Genomic DNA, 19036 nt, shown 5'->3' with positions numbered 1-19036 from the left:
AGTATTGACTGTTAAGATGAAACCACTAAAATGTAACTTGATCATTTTCAGTCAATTTCCTTTTTTACCAAGGCCAATAAAGCAGAAGCTTATCAATCTCTGACAATACAACTCCATATTCTAGTTCAGCCTTTTACTGTTAAAAGTGGGCACGAACCCTCGCTCAACTCCCCCAAAACATTATTTTCAGGTGATATAGTGCATGTGAGGATAGCCTTCAGTTCCAGCATGCTTAAAGGGCCTGGTTCCAAGTCTGAACTCCCCCTATAGTCTGTGTTCATAGCTCATGCATTGTGTTTAGACACTCCTATGAAAAAATAAAAGGAAATGTGTAAAAATAAGATCTCTTGGACCTTACCATTTTGTAATACTTGCATGTTTCTATGGCACAGCCATTCCAAATATTTAGAACATTTTTCTTGTTTTAACAGGGAGAAGTCTAAGATTGTTTATTAGCTTTTTCTAGCTTTGTTCAGTCTAGTTTAATTCTGATTCTATAAGCCAAGAAGATATATAGGAGTTTCATATTTCCACTGATCTCTGTGAAACTCTTTAGCGATGCAGGGGACCACCCATAATAACTGTAAAAGTGTGGTCTACTTAACCCCTGGTCAGATATCACTGAGGGAAAGTTGCTCTACCTAAGTTTTTGTTCTCTCCATCACTGTCACTTTTCAAGCAATCTGAGATAGCTTTTAACTCCATTTGCAAGTTCAGAGTAGAAAAGGTTTTTTCAGCTCTTCAACATGTTCTTCCTGCTTTCCAGATAAAAACCATCTTGAGTGGGTTCATTATTAGGGGCTACCTGGGAAAGTGGACACTTTTAATCAAAACAGTCACCTTGGTTCTGGTGGTATCTTCAGGCCTCAGCCTTGGGAAAGAAGGGCCGTTAGTTCACGTGGCCTGTTGCTGTGGAAACTTCTTCAGCAGCCTTTTCTCAAAGTACAGCAAGAATGAAGGAAAGAGAAGAGAGGTGAGGTTGGCTCAGACCACTTTTTCTTCCGCTTTGCAGATATGCAGTTTTTCGAAAAATTCATGCCTTGTACTTAAATATTTGCTTTGTAGGTGCTTTCAGCTGCAGCAGCTGCAGGAGTTTCTGTTGCCTTTGGAGCTCCAATTGGAGGTGTACTTTTTAGTTTGGAAGAGGTAAGACCTGGCAGTTGTTTTGATACAAATATTTTCAATTGATTCTTTTTTCTAAGATTCCTCTTTATTTTTCAAATATTTTTATGTTAACTTTCTTTTAAAGCACAAATGATCTTTGTTTTCTAGAAATAACCAGATATTTTAGCATTACTTAGGTAAAAGAAGAGTTCTAGTCTCTTGGAAATGAATGAAATCATTCTATCTGAAAATAGTGCTGAGCTTTCTGCAGCTTTCAGCTTGCTACCGCATGGCCCAAGCTTTTCAGTACCCATCTTATTTTCCCTATCTAGCAACTTCGATTTTAGGAGTCATCAAATTTTAATTGGTTGCAGCTCCCCCTCTGAAGTCGGAAAATGCCTTCTCTAACACATTAGTGAATACATTCTGGCTGTGGCCACAACCAGGAGTAATCCAGATATTCCTAGTGAAGTTGTAGGCATAATCGCAGATGAAACACACACACACGTACACAGATGAAACGCACATACAGTGGCCTACCATGCAGAACGCTCAAGCGAATAATTAAAAGAAACACCCTCTATCCCACTCAGTGAAACATTTACTGTCTCTGCTTGGTTTTAGGTCAGTTATTACTTTCCACTGAAAACCCTCTGGAGGTCATTTTTTGCTGCTCTTGTGGCTGCCTTCACGCTGAGATCCATCAATCCTTTTGGAAACAGCCGACTGGTCCTTTTCTACGTGGAGTATCATACCCCCTGGTACATGGCGGAGCTTTTCCCTTTCATTCTGCTCGGCGTCTTCGGTGGTCTCTGGGGGACCCTGTTTATCCGGTGCAACATTGCCTGGTGCAGGAGGCGAAAAACCACCAGGCTTGGGAAATACCCAGTCCTGGAGGTTATCGTGATAACTGCTATTACTGCCATTATTGCCTACCCTAACCCGTACACCCGGAGGAGCACCAGCGAGCTGATCTCAGAGCTCTTCAACGACTGCGGCGCCCTGGAGTCCTCGCAGCTCTGTGACTATATCAATGACCCAAACATGACCCGGCCTGTGGATGACATTCCTGACAGACCTGCTGGCCCTGGAGTCTACACGGCGATGTGGCAGCTCGCCTTGGCTTTGGTGTTTAAAATTGTCATCACGATATTTACTTTCGGCATGAAGGTAAATCAGGGATAGGCGTAGGGTTCACTGTGGCACTTTGTATGCAGTGCTGAAGCTGTCACTAGCACACAGCACAAATAAATTGCTATCTGCAGTTATGGTCTATCTGACAGGGCTTGTCTGACTCTGACCTAAACTCAGCCACGCGTGTGCTCGCTGTGACACCTGGTAATTCACCTGCCTGTCATCACCTTGTTCTGCATTCCCAAATCACAGCAGCGGGATAAGCCCTGGTTTTGCACCTTCCACTTATCTTCAGTTCTGTTAAGTGAAAAGGATATCTGGCTGAGAATTTAAATGTACTATTGCCAACAAGCAAATTCAACATTATTCCCACTGCAACTGCCTGTCAGCTCTCTCTGATACATGGAGTATTTACAACGTTGTTTGTCTTGTTGGATTAATATCTTAATGTGCCTCAGGGTGGCTATGCTACACTCTGGGAAGTAATAGCTTTGAATCTGCTGATTTACATCTTTAAAATCTTAAAAAGGTATAAAAATAGACATCTGAAATTATAAAAAGTTTAGCTGAAATGTTCAAGTTTTCAGTTTTTTAAGCACTATAGCTTGGAAGAAAGAGAGAACGAGTGGGAGGGCTGATGGATGTATGATTTGATTATTCTGGATTTGCAGCTTTCTCTTCCCACTCTTCCTCCTCCACATAAATGGATGTTGAAAGGTCCGTGAACAATTTATCCAAGCTTTCAATATACAGAAAACTGTTTGTGGCAAGTTTTATACGTCTGATTGCAGGAGCTCATTTAAACCACATATCTGTTTGTCTGCAGCTCCCATTTACTGAGTATTTAGTTCTGGATCTGATTGTAGCAGATGATGTGAATTTTTTCTGAGTTATATGCTATATATAATGCCACACTCAAAGCTAAAGCATCACATACTTCTCTTAAAACTGAGCTTGAGCAGAGAATCCATCCTGTAGAAGATCTGTTACTGGGAAAATAGTATAAAGGATAAAGGTGTTGGAGTTTTGCTTTTCTTTCCTTTCCTTCTTTCTTTTCTTTTCTTTTCTTTTCTTTTCTTTTCTTTTCTTTTCTTTTCTTTTCTTTTCTTTTCTTTTCTTTTCTTTTCTTTTCTTTTCTTTTCTTTTCTTTTCTTTTCTTTTCAAATTGGGACATCTCTGATGAAGAGCTGCTTGAATGGTAGAAAGCCATGAAAAGTGATAGAATCCTGTTGATTTCCTGGTCAGGGAGAATGAATAGGACCTTAAGAATACTTGGATGTTAATATTTCTTGAAGAGGATTTGAAATGAGATGCCCTTCACTGCAGAATATGATCCATGCTGAAGTTGTTAGCCAGTCATTTTTATACTTGTTTATTAGCTAAAACTTCTGAACCTGTTTAATTGACATTTGGCCATATAAATTTAAAACTTCTCAGGAGAACTGACAATTTCAACTGTTTTCGAAAAGAATAGGTCAAATAATTTTACTCAGCTAACCTAGAAGGCTGACTGTAACAGCACCATTAATTACATATTGTGGGGACATTGCTCATGCTGTTATTAGCACTAATACCTGTGGGCAATGCTTAGGCTGGTAGCTGAGTTCTCTAGGTAGCTTAAGGTGTATTTTCAAAAAGATATAACAGTCCTTTCCCTCTATAAACAACCAAAACTTCATGCATGCAAGGCCTTTGCAACAGTTCTGAATTGTCTTCTCCATTAAGAAATCTCTCTCCAGCTTGACAGTTGTGCTTGCCATCTAAGAGAAAATTCATTTAGACAAGGCAAAACGGCCTGTTCTTTCATTTCAGTACTATTAATGGCTCGTGACTTGTCTGTGTTGTGGACAACAAGATAATGATTCATAGAGCTTCCTGGAAAATTTACAGCAAACTAAGATGAAAAAGTAGCTGTCTCTGAGCAGTCAGCCTCCTTTCTCTAAATTTTTATCCTATTTGACATTTAATTTAAAATCTGGTCTGATTTAGCCTGAAAGTGTGGTGATAAAGCTGCAAAGTACTCCATGTGATAGAGGTTCCCCTCAAGATGTTATTTCCAGTTAAGCTTATTCTTAAGACCATTACAAACACAGGCAGCTCCTGAAGAGGAAGCAGTAAAGACAAAAGTAGGAGTATCTTGAATTTAAAAACAAAGATTCAGAACACCATTTATCTATCCAATTTAGTACAATGCAGAGGCTAAAAATCAAAATGAATTTTAAAAATGTATTAAAATTATTTAGGTTATTAATATGCATGTATAGCCACACAACCTCACTCACCTCAGACTGTGGGGATCATCACTGTAGGCTGGCAAACAACTGTGCCCTTCTGCACTAGCATTTGATAAGAAAGCTGCAGTCTCTCACTACCATAATTGCTTCATTAATTAATTATTTCTTGATTGTTCATTAATTAATAATTGCTTGATCAGTAATTTCATTACTAGTCATTTTTGCCAAGGCTATCACATGTCTATATTTTATTCAAGATCCCTTCAGGCCTTTTCATTCCCAGTATGGCTGTTGGAGCCATGGCTGGCAGGATGGTGGGGATCGGAGTAGAGCAGCTGGCCTATCACCATCATGACTGGATCATCTTCAGGAACTGGTGCAGACCTGGGGCAGACTGCGTCACACCGGGACTTTACGCTATGGTGGGAGCGGCAGCTTGCCTAGGTACAGTACGTGCTGATCTTTGCTTTGTGCATGAATAACATTGATATTCAGGCACCCACAAAATATTTAACAGTTTCAAGCTTATATTAGGTTCTATGCTGGCAGTTCTGGAGGTAACAGATACCATGAGGTAAAGCATGAGCAGCTTCCTCAGATGGTCTCCCCAGTGACCTGCTAGGAAGTCAGCAAAAAAGAAGCCTGCAGTAGCTCATGTCTACTCCTGGTAATCTGCCAGCACAAGGGAAAGAAGCTGTTATACTTGGGCTACAAGTTTTCAAGAAGTATTTTTTGTGAATTGTGACAAAATCCTCTGCAGGTGGACTAAAGCTACTTCCTTGTTCAGACTATGCAAGGCACAAATTTCAGAGTTCTGGCCAAATCTAGATCCACCCAGAGGCAGAAATTCTGGGTCTTATTACAATCGTGTGTCACATTTTGGTCACCTGGCCTTTCTTTTGGCTTTAGCCAAAATCTGATTACACTCAATTAAAGGGGTTTATTGGCTTTAACAGGCATAGTCTGTTAACTTAAAGCAAGATCATTAAATAGCACCTCACATATGAAATTTCTAGTTACAGATGCAACAGGAATGTTGCAAGCACACCACCTGAACGCATTTTTGCCTTATCTTTTCTTTCCCAATCCCTCCTTATGTTATCAGCAATATTATCATTAGATGGAATGATAGTGGAGAGGTAACACATTTAATGTAATTGGGTAGACTCAAAATGAAGGACAGAGCAGTTGGAGGTGTTTCAGTTCCAGAATCTGTTACTGGAAAAGTAGGATCATTTGTGAAGTTAGTTACACAGGAAGTAAGGATGAGACTTGTCTGTCTCAATTTAATGTCTGTAATGTAAACATCAACATTTATTGTGTCAATACTCTTTATAGTCAATGTAGAGAAATGAACTCCTGAAAAGGTCAATCTTATCTGGCAATAGGCATCAAAAACCAGGCAAATGAACAGATAACTTAGGCCTTGAAAGTAATTTGGCCTATTTTTCTTCAGAGGTTATAAACGCAATCTGGATGCTGTTTCGGATGTGAACATTTGCAACAATGTAGATGCATAACAATAGGTAGGATGAATCTTATGGCTGGAAAGTACTGCACTATCTCTTATCCATAAAAGGTTTTAATGTTCCTAAAAAGAACGACACACAAAAAATTTGCTATGACATTCCAGTTCATCTGCTAGTCAGCAATCACTTCCTCTTTTAAAATGCCCAAATCAATGGCCAGCAATTGTAACAGTGCAGTGAAATATAAACCAGAGTTGTCACTGATCATTCTTATATTCAAGATCTCTCTAGCCCAGTACTCTGGTTTCTGTTCTCAGCTTTTCAGAGTCAGCAGTTTGAGGATGAAAGTTATATCTGGATCATCATGTTAAATAATTACCTATTTAATTTTCCTGTATGCTGTTAGATTAAAAGCATCTTTTAATGAACTGTTTGCTGATTTCTCCCATCTAAAATAGTGTTCTATTCTGAGGCCTAAAAATAGCAGATTTATTACATTTACCTTTTGAATAGAGGCAAAGAAATGTTACCTAATAATTCAGTGATATATACACAGTTATCTGTAGTTCTATGATTATTTTTATCCTTTAATGTAAACTGAAGGGATAAGCAGATTGCTTCTAAAATGAATACAAAAGGACTAGATTGAAAAATACAGCTAGGACCCTGTCTACAGCCACATCCCTAGAGGACCTCAAACCAAGTTGTACACAGTTCAAACTGTACGCTATGCTGGTATCAAAAACTAGGGTTTAAGCAGTTATGTGGCCTGTGGTGGCCCTAAACTGCTCTTACGTAGGATTTTGTAACCATGGCATACCCAAATGTCGTGTATAGATTTTTACTCAGTAAGAATAATATAGTTAAGCCAATGTGAAGGCCATCTGTCAGAGCTCCCAACTCTATACTCCCATCTGTACTTACCTTGCTCTCTGAGTCATTTAGGGACTGTCAGAGCTCCCAACTCTATACTCCCATCTGTACTTACCTTGTTCTCTGAGTCATTTAGGGGGCTAAGGGTAGAATCTGTTTTTAGTTTCTTATGTATCAAGGATAATTGAGCTTTTTGCATTTTTTTCTGGTTTGACAGCTCAGTCTCTTAGCATTCATTATCTGCTTTTCAATGTTAGTATCTTTGGTTTAAGCAAGTCTACTTGATATTTTTTCTGTTGAAAATTGCAGCAGATGAAAAAGAAATCTTTCTCCAGTGAACTAGCACAAAAATACTTTGAAAAGTTTAAGTGCAACGTATCAGCATGAATAATCTTGTGCCTTTTTGAATGTAAGACACAGAAACATAAACAAGTTTCTCAATATGTACACTTAAAAAAGAGCATTGAGAGGAACTTGACTGCTTTCCTTGTTGGCAGGTGGTGTTACCCGAATGACTGTCTCGCTGGTGGTGATTATGTTTGAGCTAACTGGAGGCCTGGAGTACATCGTACCTCTTATGGCTGCAGCTGTCACAAGCAAGTGGGTGGCAGATGCCTTTGGGAAAGAAGGGATCTACGAGGCTCACATTCACCTGAACGGTTACCCATTTCTGGACGTGAAGGATGAATTCACTCACCGAACCCTGGCAACGGATGTTATGAGGCCAAGGCGTGGTGAAGCTCCTCTCTCTGTTCTGACACAGGACAGCATGACTGTGGAGGATGTCGAGACATTAATCAAGGAGACTGACTACAACGGTTTTCCAGTAGTGGTTTCTAAAGACTCGGAGAGGCTTATCGGATTTGCACAGAGACGAGAACTGATTCTTGCGATAAGTGAGTAGAGAGTTATCAGTATACCTATAATTCATCCCGATTTTGATAGGGATGAAGTAGAATGTTACTACTATTATTCACCTTGAAGAATGGATGAATAAGAACCAAATCTACCTTATTCCCCAAAGTCTGGCATGCACTACTTGCTAGGACTCATAGTTGGAAGCTTTTCCATTGCAGCATACCACCTGGTAGACTTTGTGGGCTTGATTTTGTTGTTGCTCACAAGAGTGTAACACAAATCTGCTAGAGAACAGAGAGAAACCCAGCTCATATGGCCAGAATATTTTTCAGAATCTGATCAAAAAAACACTACAGTGCTGAGCTTTCTGAGGTCTTCATGAGCTCTCAGGGGGAGCAGGGACACTTGTGAACCCTTGTCACCCCATGACAAGGTGCAAGCCCCTTCTGCCACCTGTGTTTTTTTCTATTGAAGTGTCACTATTTTTCTCTCCTGCAGTCTGTTCACACTAGGGATGTAAACCTTTCCTCTGGAGGATTTTGATGGGACTAGATCTCAAGGTTTGGTAAGGATGGCTCAGTTTTGTCAAGGGAGTGGTAGATAGCTGGCTAGTTACCTGAGAGCCCAATCCAGACCATTACTGCTCTTAACCCAATAGATCCTTTACCAGATGACCTGATGGCTAGGTGGGGATTGTAAATGCTGGTGTACCGCATGACAGCAAGTGTTCCCACCTTCTCTGTACTCAGGGCATCTAGGCCCTCAGAGGTCTGCCGGCACGGCCATATCAACCCCACAGCCTGCTCCCAACTTGGACAGTCCTAGAGTTTCAGCGGTCAGCCAGACAGGCAAGCTGCATGGTTGCCTTACTTTGTACAGAAAAGTAGGTTTTCAGCTGGCTCCCAGACTGGAACGTCAATACTCAAATCTCCTTGAAGTGGAATTACTCCTCTCTGTGTGGGCCTGTTTCATTCCTGTGGTGCAGGCAGCTTTAAAAGTTGTTGGCTCAGATGAATGGAGCTGAGGAAACTCCTGAGGAAAGGAGAAAGCTGAGGAAGTAAAATCCATAAATAGAAAAGCAGAGGTATTTTAGAAGTTCACTTTCCTGTTCACAAGGACTTTTTGGAAAACTAGAATAAAAATTGGAAGAATAATGCTCTTCAAAGCATGCATTTTTTAAAGAGGTGTTTATTTTAGTCTCCTGTGTGTAAAGAGATTCAGTCCAAGTGATTAGACTCAAAAATTATATTCATCTATTTAAAGGTGTTCAGCTGTTACTTGATTGCTCCCTTCTCATCCCATACTGGAGTCATTACTGCTGAGATACTATATACCAGAGAAGAAAAGAAATGATAGAGTTCAAATTTCTCCTCATAATACATTGTATAGCTCTCTCTTCAGTAAGAAAGGCTTTTCTCATTTTTTTCCTTCTGGTACTTAATTCATCATTTAAATTACAGAGAAAAGAGTTTATGAACTCAATTAATTTTTCATTTAGTGTGGGGAATCTAACTGTTTTGCTAATATCCCACTATCACTAGTTTCTCCTTCCTCCCTCCCCTAAAAGCAAGGGTAAAAAAATCTCCATAAGAGTATAATCCTCAGTGTACTAATCTCAATAGCAGAGGAGTTTAGTGACACCAAGATTAAGTCCAAAGCTGCTAGCTGCAATACTTCCTTTAAACATCTGTTTTTCTCTGAGGACTAGTTTTTTGGCAATTGCAAAAGATGCCTCAATGGCCAAGCTAGGCCAAAAATGTGTTTCTGAAGCTTCATCAGACATGAAAAAGTCAAGAGCTGATACTACTTATAAAATAAATAGAGTTTGTATATTACCCTGTTTTTGTTAATGATTTTCAAATGTCTTCTATATTCCCTTGTGAGAAGTAAAAAATTGTAATTAGATACGTTTAGCCTGCCCTGTTTCTGGTTTGTAGTCTGTGTATGCCATGTTGTGGCTGTAACACTAGCTGCCATCCTAACTTCATGGCTTTTTGAATTTACATTGCAAAGAGGCAAGCAGTGGAAAAATATATGGAGTGAAGATGTGGGGCCCTTACTTTAAAAGCAGAAAGATTAGACACTGTCTGAAGTGACTCAGAGAAGTCTGAGGAACTGAGTCTTTTGGTATAGCTCATAAATGGCAACAACACTGAATAGGCTTCCTAGGAGATGTTTGAAAAAGTCCCGTTATGCACTGATAACAAATAAATTAATTAAAAATAAACTCAGCCAACAATTTTGATCAAAATGTTTTCCTGTTTGAAAACTGTTTCTTTGACATCCACTTTTTCCAGAGGAAAATTTCAACTCTAATTAAAAGTGTCTCTAATAAGACCTAAAGCAAAACAGAGATTTAAAATCAAAAACTTCTCTCCATAGGTAAGTTTTCCTAAAAGCCTTTACTGTCAGAGATCTCTGGTGACCCTTTCTCAGGGGTCACTCAGCAGTGGCCCAGGGATTATGCTGGAGAAATACTCTGACTCCCTCACACAGCTGACTCCTTAGATGAAGGCAATAGCTGTTCAGTCCTGCATCAAATACCTGTTTACACACAACTTTCTGCTTAGAGATTTCCCTCTCTGTGGTTTCCTCCTTACTATTCTGCGAACTGAGCACACCAGAGAAATGCCTCCACTCCTTGTAAAATGAAGCAATGCTATTTTGGATTGCTCAGAGGCACCTTCAGGAGCACTGCCTCCTCCCAACGATTTTTCTCGAGTGCGTAGGCCAGTAGATGAACTTGGTTAACGTAGGTCGTGAACTCCGAACTCGTGAATACGAGAGGCACATTTCACATGCGGGAGAACCAATTCACTCTCTCAACAAGACAAGAGCCCTCTGCACAGATTGCTCTGTAAAGCCAGACAACTGTCATCCATTTGCTTTACTTTTTCTGGTAAGCTAATCTGTTTTCCTTACCCTACTGACTGCAGAAGTCATTTGTTCTGTTTTACCACCACTTTACCTCCCCTATCCAATGAGACTGGATAAAACTCCACCATTTTTACGATGCCACTGAATTTGCTCAATAGTACTACATCATTCACATTTCCCTAGAGAGACGTTTGACTTTGGGAAGTGAAGTCATGGCTTTGGCTAATCACTGCTGTTGAGGGTCATTGCTGCCTTGGGAACAGAAATGTGGTAACTAAATGCTTGGGCCTATTGCTTTGGTTACAGCTTCAGGAAGGAAATACCTAGCTGTCAAGGGTTTTTATCAAAGGGTGGGAGCTACCTTCAATTTGATTAATGTTACTTCTTACCACAGATCATATATCAAAGAGCAAGGCAGGCATGTTCACACTTGAAAATTAGATGTATGAACGAAAACAAGATGAGACAAAGCTAGCATCATTCCTATAAATTGCAATAGGGCTTGTAATACGTGGGGTAAGAAGGTTGAAAATCATATACCATAGTGATATTAAGTTTGAGCCAGCATGACTCTGGTTCCAGATATATTATGAGACAATGATTATTAGGGGAAAAAAATACGGTTGTAACATTTTGGAAATCATTACAGTCTACACTTTACAAGTCACAGAAGCAGGTTTCTGCACATTGATTGATGGAAATGAGCTCCAAGAATACAAACATATCCTTTAAGTACATCTGATTTTCTGTACCTCTCAAGAACAGAGGCAACTCATATTAATCAAAGATATTAATTCCAGCTATTTCCAAAAATTTATATAAAATATAGAAAAAAAGGAGAAAGAATTAAAACCTCAGAGCCAAACACAAGATGCACTTATACCGGGGAGAGCAAGGTTGTCTATCATTTGAAACTTCATTTCATATATTGCTAGAAACCTGTTGTGTTGAGTACAAATGAGATAAATATTGCAAAGAAAATAAACCACTTCAGGTCTAAGAATTATAGTGGGGGCATATTTTAATGCGAAAGGCTTATAGTGATAGTGTAAACTTTAGACACACTGTAAAGCTCACTTCATAGGCTGATCAATTTGACTATTCTTGAAGGTAGTCAAATATGTACTGTTGAAAAAATATATTGAACTCATTCACTGCTAGATATTGTTCCTCCCATTACTATTTTTCTTTAAGTAGGAGGCTTATTTCCTTCTGTCCTCTTAAAAATCTAGATGAACAAACTTTATTTGAGGAAATGAGTGCAAAATAACAAAATTCACCCTGCATCTCATAGAGATGTGGCAGTCTTGAACAATACCTACACAGCCCCCATAGTCATGGGATGTGAATTTGTCCTTTGCTAGCATCATGTTTGTAAATCCTCTCATCCTGCTCAAATTTTTCCAGCACTACTGAAAAGTCTGAGAATAGACACACTTCTCTGAGTTGACTGGGACCAAATTGCTGTTGTGTTTCTCACGATGGAGAAAATTTGTTATAATCATTTGAATTTGACAGTTGGTATAGTAATGTCAGTGACCACAAGGAACAGCATATTTATTCAGGTTGTGATTCATATCACAACCAAGCAAAAGGATGTGCTTGTAAAAATAATGTTTACGTTTGTTTCAGGCTATATCTTTGGACTGCCAACAATGTTGCAAGGAAATTCGAGGGTTTGCTTTGTAACTCCAACTCCCAACACCTCAGTAAAGACAAATCTACTACCTTTGTGTTCCAAAGGAAGATTTTTTTTTTTGTTATTATCAAGCCTGATTCATGGTCTACATTGATATTTCTGTTGTACAGAGAATGCAAGACAGCGGCAGGATGGGGTAGTGAGCAACTCCATCGTGTATTTCACTGAAGATCCCCCAGAGCTGCCACCCAATAGTCCCCATCCACTGAAGCTGCGGCGTATTCTCAACTTGAGCCCTTTCACTGTCACTGACCACACACCAATGGAGACAGTGGTAGATATCTTCCGGAAACTTGGACTCCGACAGTGTCTTGTCACTCGCAGTGGGTAAGTAGATGCACGGGTCAAGCACACTTACAGAATCTCAGGAGATTTCTCTTTAACATTAAGAAAAAACACCACTTTCCTATTTAAAGCCAAGAATAAACAGTAAGTAATTAATCAATACCTCTGAAACAATCAAGTGAATATTTTTATATTATCTATTTTGCGGATAGTAGTACAAAGGAATGCATGCCCTGTGTCTCTCCAGGACAGCAGAAGAAACCAGAGTCAGAACCAAAACTGCCCTTCCAGTTGTCATGATCCATGCTGTTCTCCCAAATCCTTAGTGCATTGTCATTTAGATAAGATAAAGACAAATACAAAATAAACATTCTGAGTCCCTCTATATTTTGTTTTTCAGCAGAGGAAGATCTGGCAAAAAGTATTGTTTGCAAAGGATGTGCTGGTTCCTAGACATCCAGCTAGATTAGATGCTTATGAAGAGTATGATAAAGATGTCATTGGAGGGAAACTAATCTCCTCAGCTTTATTTTCTGGAAAGTGGAAAGGCATATAAATGAAAACTCTGTGAGAAAGCACTCAAGAATGGGGCAAACATGAAATTAGAAGAGTAACACGCGGCCCTGTGTGCACTAGAGAAAACATCCCCTGACTCCAACAGAATTTAAACTATTTTAAGAACACTGTTTATCCCAGCATCTAAGGACAGGAATATATTTTATGATAAGATAGCAAAACCAGAGCCATTTTTTTCGAATGTTGAGGACTAAAATTTAGACTCCTACAAAAAAATATTTATTATTCAAGTATGCTCTATATCAGCTGTTATAATCAATGCAGTGTGCTCAGCTTCAAGAAAATAAGGGCCATTACCTGGGACTGAGATTTAGGTCCTGATTTTAGGTGCTTAAGTTTGGAAATTTTGATCTTGAGTTGTAACACTTCCATGAAAGAAAAAGTGGAATAACCATAACAATGATGTTGTTCTAGAATTCAGTACCTCCTGGCTTTCAAGGATGGAAAATAAAAACCTTCAAGAGTGAGGTTTAGAAAATCTTTGGCTCTCATATGCCTCATTTATCTTAACAAATACAGTCCATTTAGGATCAGTCCTAAAACTGTACTTGCTCATCAGCCTAAATGAGAAATTATCACTTAAAGTTAAAGGAATTACAACACTGGACAGTGAGAGTTTTGGAACATCTATGCTTTAGCTTAAGTTTGTACTTACTAAATCACATGCTGTAGGTCAAGTCATGTTGCCTCAGTTTTCTGCTGTGGATCCTCTGCAGTCTGAGCCTAAGGAATCTCATTACTTTTTTGCATGAAGCGTTATTAATTGCAGTTCCTCACTCAGATAACAGAAGGAGATAACAACTGAAAGTATTTCACTTACTGATCGTGGCTGAGGTAGTAAAAACACATGCAGTGAGAATGGTTTTTATAAAAGATAATCATTGGTGAATGGATGGGATTGACAGCGTTACATGAAAGCACTCACAAAATGTCACTTCAGCTGAACAAGAAAAAATGGATGATATATAGCATGATTGTTGACCTTTCCTTTCTTTTTCTCCTCCAGGAGGCTGCTGGGTATCATAACTAAAAAGGATGTATTAAGACATATGGCTCAAATGGCAAACCAGGACCCTGAATCTATCATGTTTAACTAGACTGATAAAGGAAGAAGAGAGAAAGTAACCTCAAAGGGATCTCTTCTAGATTAACACAAAGGCTATGTTTGGCGTTTCATTTTGTTTAAAGAGAAAATATAATGTGGATGAGGAATGGCCCAATATACCTCTGACAGAAGGAGTGGATGCAGGATGGCACTTATTTAATGATGCAGGCAGTTAGGAGCTCTGAGCAGCTGCAGACATCAAGCTGTGTTTCCTTAATGAGTTTCCTAATGCCTCAATTGGTGCATTTGTGGGTATAAGTGATGTGGTGCTAAGAGACAAAGAGCCAGGAGCACCAGTGGGATACAGCAACATTCATAGTAAATCATGAGGCAGGTGTGAAGACTAGCAGACACTGTTTATGTACATGTTATTAACAGAAACAAAGTTTTGTGCTCCAAATTAGAGTTTGTATGAGTAATGATGTCAGTTGTTTTTGTTACTGAAATCATGGCTATTTACTAGCTACTGAATTATACTATTTTCACAGGGAAAGAATCATCTTCATTTATTTTTGTAAAAGTTAAGTAAATTAAGACTGGAGTTAAAGGAGTAAGAACACACTTCACTTTAAAACATTTTGTCCCCTGTTTCCTGCTTTAGTCCTTTGAATTTAATACAGTTTAGCATTTCTATCAGTCAGTTTCCCTTTATTAATGTTAAAATGTGACTTATTTGTAAGGATTTGTTATTTCTCTATGCAATTTTGCATACAGGTACTGTAATATTTAGTATTAAGTGGTTTGCTACGACAACAGGAAAAAGTATAAAAGTCCATGGAGGAATTTTCACAGGCACAAAAGAAAGTCTGCTGTCCAGCTGTCGTTGATATGAGCAACAAGAGATTCAGTCCTTCACCTGCCTCCTTGTGTGTAAAGAAACATCAGCATTTTTCACAAGTTAATGAAGTTCTGCATTGATTACTGACGCTCCATTTTGTTCATTTTCTTCATTACCATTTCTTGGCATTTGTCTGCACCTGCCAAGAGATTATTTAAATTAATTTAATGGAGTCACAGACATCTACTCTGCAGCATATCTACTCTTTATCCAGCTTCTGCCAGTCATAGGACTGTGGAATACCTCCCCATAACACCATATCTGGATAAGGGAGGAAAAGGATTGAGAATGTAAACAACAATATCAGGACTTTAATTATTTATCCTTTTGCTCCAAGAACATAAGGTTTAAAAGCCCATGGTAGGGACTTCTGAGACCACTGAGATAAAAACAATGAATTTTCCTAATCCATTGTTTTGGTACTATGAGATGCACTGAGTCAACATTGTCTGCGTTTGTTTACTTTTACTTTAGTCAATACTGCTCTCAGTACAGAAGACCATATTCTACTCTCACTAACACATAACACACACTGCCTAATGTTTTGTTTCTTCCTAAAAGCTTAAAGATAACCACTGAAGAGAGTTTAGATCCTAACTTAGATGCCCTGAAACTCCCTTTCAGGAAGGGTTTCTGATCCTCTGAGACACCTTCTTCATTTAGACTCTAAATCTCTGGTATTCTTGCTCATCTTCATTCAGATAATTTTAGCTCAAGTCATCGCATCCAAAAGGTCTTCAGGAACAGAGTTTAAGTGAGTCCTTTCATACCAAAAGAGCCCACTGCTTGCTACAAAAGCCAGATTATTGAGTCAACTTGTAGGCAATGTGCATGGTCATTTTGTCTCTGAACAGAGACAACAAGCCAGGTGCACCCTAAGTTAAATGCCCAGTGTTATGTGACACAAATTCTTCCTCTTATCTCAAGTGACCTGGCTTCCTTCTGGCAGGTGTCCTGCTGCATTTGCACAATGTATGGCCCAAATTGTTTAAGTAAAAGAAACAGAAGTAAAAGAATAATTTTAATCTGCTAAGTACTCCATTTAACAATAGCATTTGAAGAGACTGTCATAAATATACGTAGCTCTGGCCAAAGCCCATGAATATTTCAGTGCATATTTTCTGCTAACTGAACATCTGCAGTACAATACATTATTAAAGGGCTATTGTTAAAACTCTGTAAATTATAGGAGCAAGCAACCCCTTTCTTCTGAAAGTAGGGAACGGCACACAATATTATTGTTTCTTGTTTTTTTCTCGGAAGCAGTTATCAACCAAACTCATAAAAAAGCAACCAAGTCAACTACCAAACTCATAAAAATTGTATCTCTTCATTTGAACAGAAATGCCACCTTAAGAATCAATGAATTTCCATAATTAAAACCAACAAGAAGTTTAGTATAACTAACAATTTCTTCCCCAAACTACTGAATCAAAGGGTTTGGGACTGAGATAAATAGGCTGACTTTTGAGGGCAATCTTATTCTAAAATTAAAACTGAATGGACTGTGGTTTATTTTTCCACTTGTACAATTTCAAATACATATCAGGTTAATATTTTATCCATCTCCCTTTATGTTTACGTGGGAAACAAATGAGCATACTCTCCAACTGAACATTTTAAAATAAACCTTCCCCTTATAAGTAAGGGAAAATAAGTTAGGAAAAGTCCATTTACCTGCTGTTTGAGATCAAGCTCTTTGCTACAGGTATGTCTGGGAAAAGGGAAGGTCTAAAGTTTTTTCTGTTAGCCAGGGCAATTTCAGTGCACAACACATTAGCATTTAGTCCATGGTAGAGCTAACTGAAGAGTGTTTGCAGTACTGAGGATGATGTTTATTAACACAGACTGGGACAGTACATCGACACTGAAAAAATTGTCATTTCCTAAGAAAAATGAGAGAGCCAGCTAGCTGAGATTAAAATAAAAGTGAATACAAACTCATTTGAGTAGTGACTTATCAGCTTAAACTCAGTCCAAGGCTACGCGTAGGCAAAAACCTGAGTGGCTAATTCCTGTTAATACCCAGAGACCTGATCCGCTAAAGCCAACAGTCAGCCTTGTGATATCTTGTCACCTAGGCTTATTAGACTGCACATGAGAAGCCTTAAGGACTTAAGAATGGGATCCACAAAGTCATCATGGCAATTTATAAGAAACACCGAGAAAGGAATTAAGACTTACGCATTTACTGCAGGTGCAGTTTGAACCTAGGATTACCACCCAAGCAGAAGGCAGGCAAATGAAAGTCCAGCTCTTTTCTGTGAAACTTGTTCCTCTTTAGGTGGAATGGTTAAATATTCAATGGGTCAAAGAGAGAAAACTTGGGGTGTATAGCTGTAAACATGAGTGGTTAGACTGCCTCTCCTTGTTGCAATGTCTGTTCAAAATACTTTAAAATATCTCAGAGCAGGGACTGAAATCTAGCTCTCCAGAAATGGCATAGGAACAGCTAGCTTCCAGCTACTTAGCATTATTAAGGCTGAAGTGGTGCTAGAATGACAAGGGGAGCTTTGAAGCTCAACAGACTTTGTTAATTAAAAACCTTAGAAGTTCACACACTTACAGAGAGACAGCCAGCACTTGGCTACAAGTTCTTCTGTTGACTTTCCTCCATGCTGTATTGTCTCCATTGCTTTTTTAGCCTCAGTGACTCAAGGAGAAACACTCTTAGCATAAATTAAGAACACACTTTTCTCAAAAATGCAGTTCTAATGAAATGATTTAATGTAATTCCCCATAACAAGCCCATTATCAGTCAGTGTTTTCCATCTGTATTCCCAAATGTGTCTCAGAACTTACTGAATATACTCCAAGAGGCATATATCTCAGCCTTAAGTATTTATTTGAATTTGTAGAACTCAAGATAGAGTTACATAGCCTGATTAATCTAAGAGTTTCATAAATACTTTAGTATATAGTGCTCAGTTTATACAACCACAGTTCAATCTTGGTGTTCAAGCTATTGGACTCCGGTGATGTCAAACCAAATGAGAGAACAAAAATCTCTGAATGATGCAAGTTCAGTATTGTACCTTTGTTTTGCATGGACTGTGTTCAGTTATATTTAGCTTCGGATGTGTACTTGAAACCATCTGCACCAGAAAGTCTATTATTAAAGTACAGAACATGGATGATTTTAGCCAGATCCTTTGGCTGTCACTGTAATACCAACTATTCTTACGCTTTGATGAAGCATAAAAGAAGAATGTTAAGAAATTACAGAAGACCCACTGATTCCATGTTGGAATGACACTATAGTTATTAATATTGTTTTGCTTTGTTTTTTAACTGTAGAAAACAATATATATGTTGCACCTTATGAAAAATGATGTTTGGAGTCTATTTTTCAAATAAAAATGACATACAATACTGGAAACATTGGTGGAATATTTTAGTTGGAGCGGCATTTCTTTAATGTGTCTGTGTATGATATTGAAGTTTCCTTTTTACACCTACAGCTCAAAGCCTGATGAATGAGTTAGGATATCTAATTTGTTTTTGAAATGGCTAATATTATGTAGGTAGTTAGTAAAGTCTCTGCAGTGGACTTCAAATAATAAGTCTTGACAATTGACTGTTTTATTTTCAGAGGGAAATGCAGTAATTCGTCACCTCAGTGTTATACATTCTTTATTAAAGAAACCTGAAAAGAAAAAATATTTCTCCTACCAGGTTGGTCTGTTTAAAGTCACCTTGAAACTCCTTTAAAGGTAAATGATGCAAAGCCCTTACGATTTCAGATGTTTATATTTTCCAGTTGCATTTGAATTTGGAGCTAAGATCAGAAAAATGCAAATGACCGGTTCCATCCCACACATTTAATTGGATGAAACATCCATTAAATCTCTGTCAGAGGAAGTGGCAAAAAATATGAGGTTCATCCTGGTTAGTATACTAACCAAAAAAATATAGATGCTCTGTGAGTTTGTGCAAATGAAACATAAATCAATGGTTTATCCAGAAGAAGCATTTCAGATTTCC

General features: G+C 38.5%; 1 protein-coding gene across 1 annotated transcript in view; it reads left to right on the top strand.

The window, feature by feature from the left end:
* Positions 1 to 18422, top strand: part of CLCN4 (chloride voltage-gated channel 4) — a 45382-nt gene extending 26960 nt beyond the window's left edge. The window contains exons 6-12 of the mRNA XM_062601208.1: positions 767 to 973; positions 1066 to 1146; positions 1729 to 2274; positions 4730 to 4916; positions 7312 to 7710; positions 12359 to 12575; positions 14116 to 18422. Coding sequence (XP_062457192.1) covers positions 767 to 973; positions 1066 to 1146; positions 1729 to 2274; positions 4730 to 4916; positions 7312 to 7710; positions 12359 to 12575; positions 14116 to 14206 — 1728 coding nt within the window. The 3' untranslated portion in view covers positions 14207 to 18422. The remainder of the gene's footprint in view (positions 1 to 766; positions 974 to 1065; positions 1147 to 1728; positions 2275 to 4729; positions 4917 to 7311; positions 7711 to 12358; positions 12576 to 14115) is intronic.
* Positions 18423 to 19036: the final 614 nt, after the last annotated feature.

The sequence above is a fragment of the Rhea pennata genome, chromosome 1 (genome assembly GCF_028389875.1).
Source record: "Rhea pennata isolate bPtePen1 chromosome 1, bPtePen1.pri, whole genome shotgun sequence".
NCBI classification, from domain to species: Eukaryota; Metazoa; Chordata; class Aves; order Rheiformes; family Rheidae; genus Rhea; species Rhea pennata.
The sequence above is the reverse complement of the archived record's forward strand: the minus strand, read 5'-3'. Positions and strand labels throughout refer to the sequence as shown.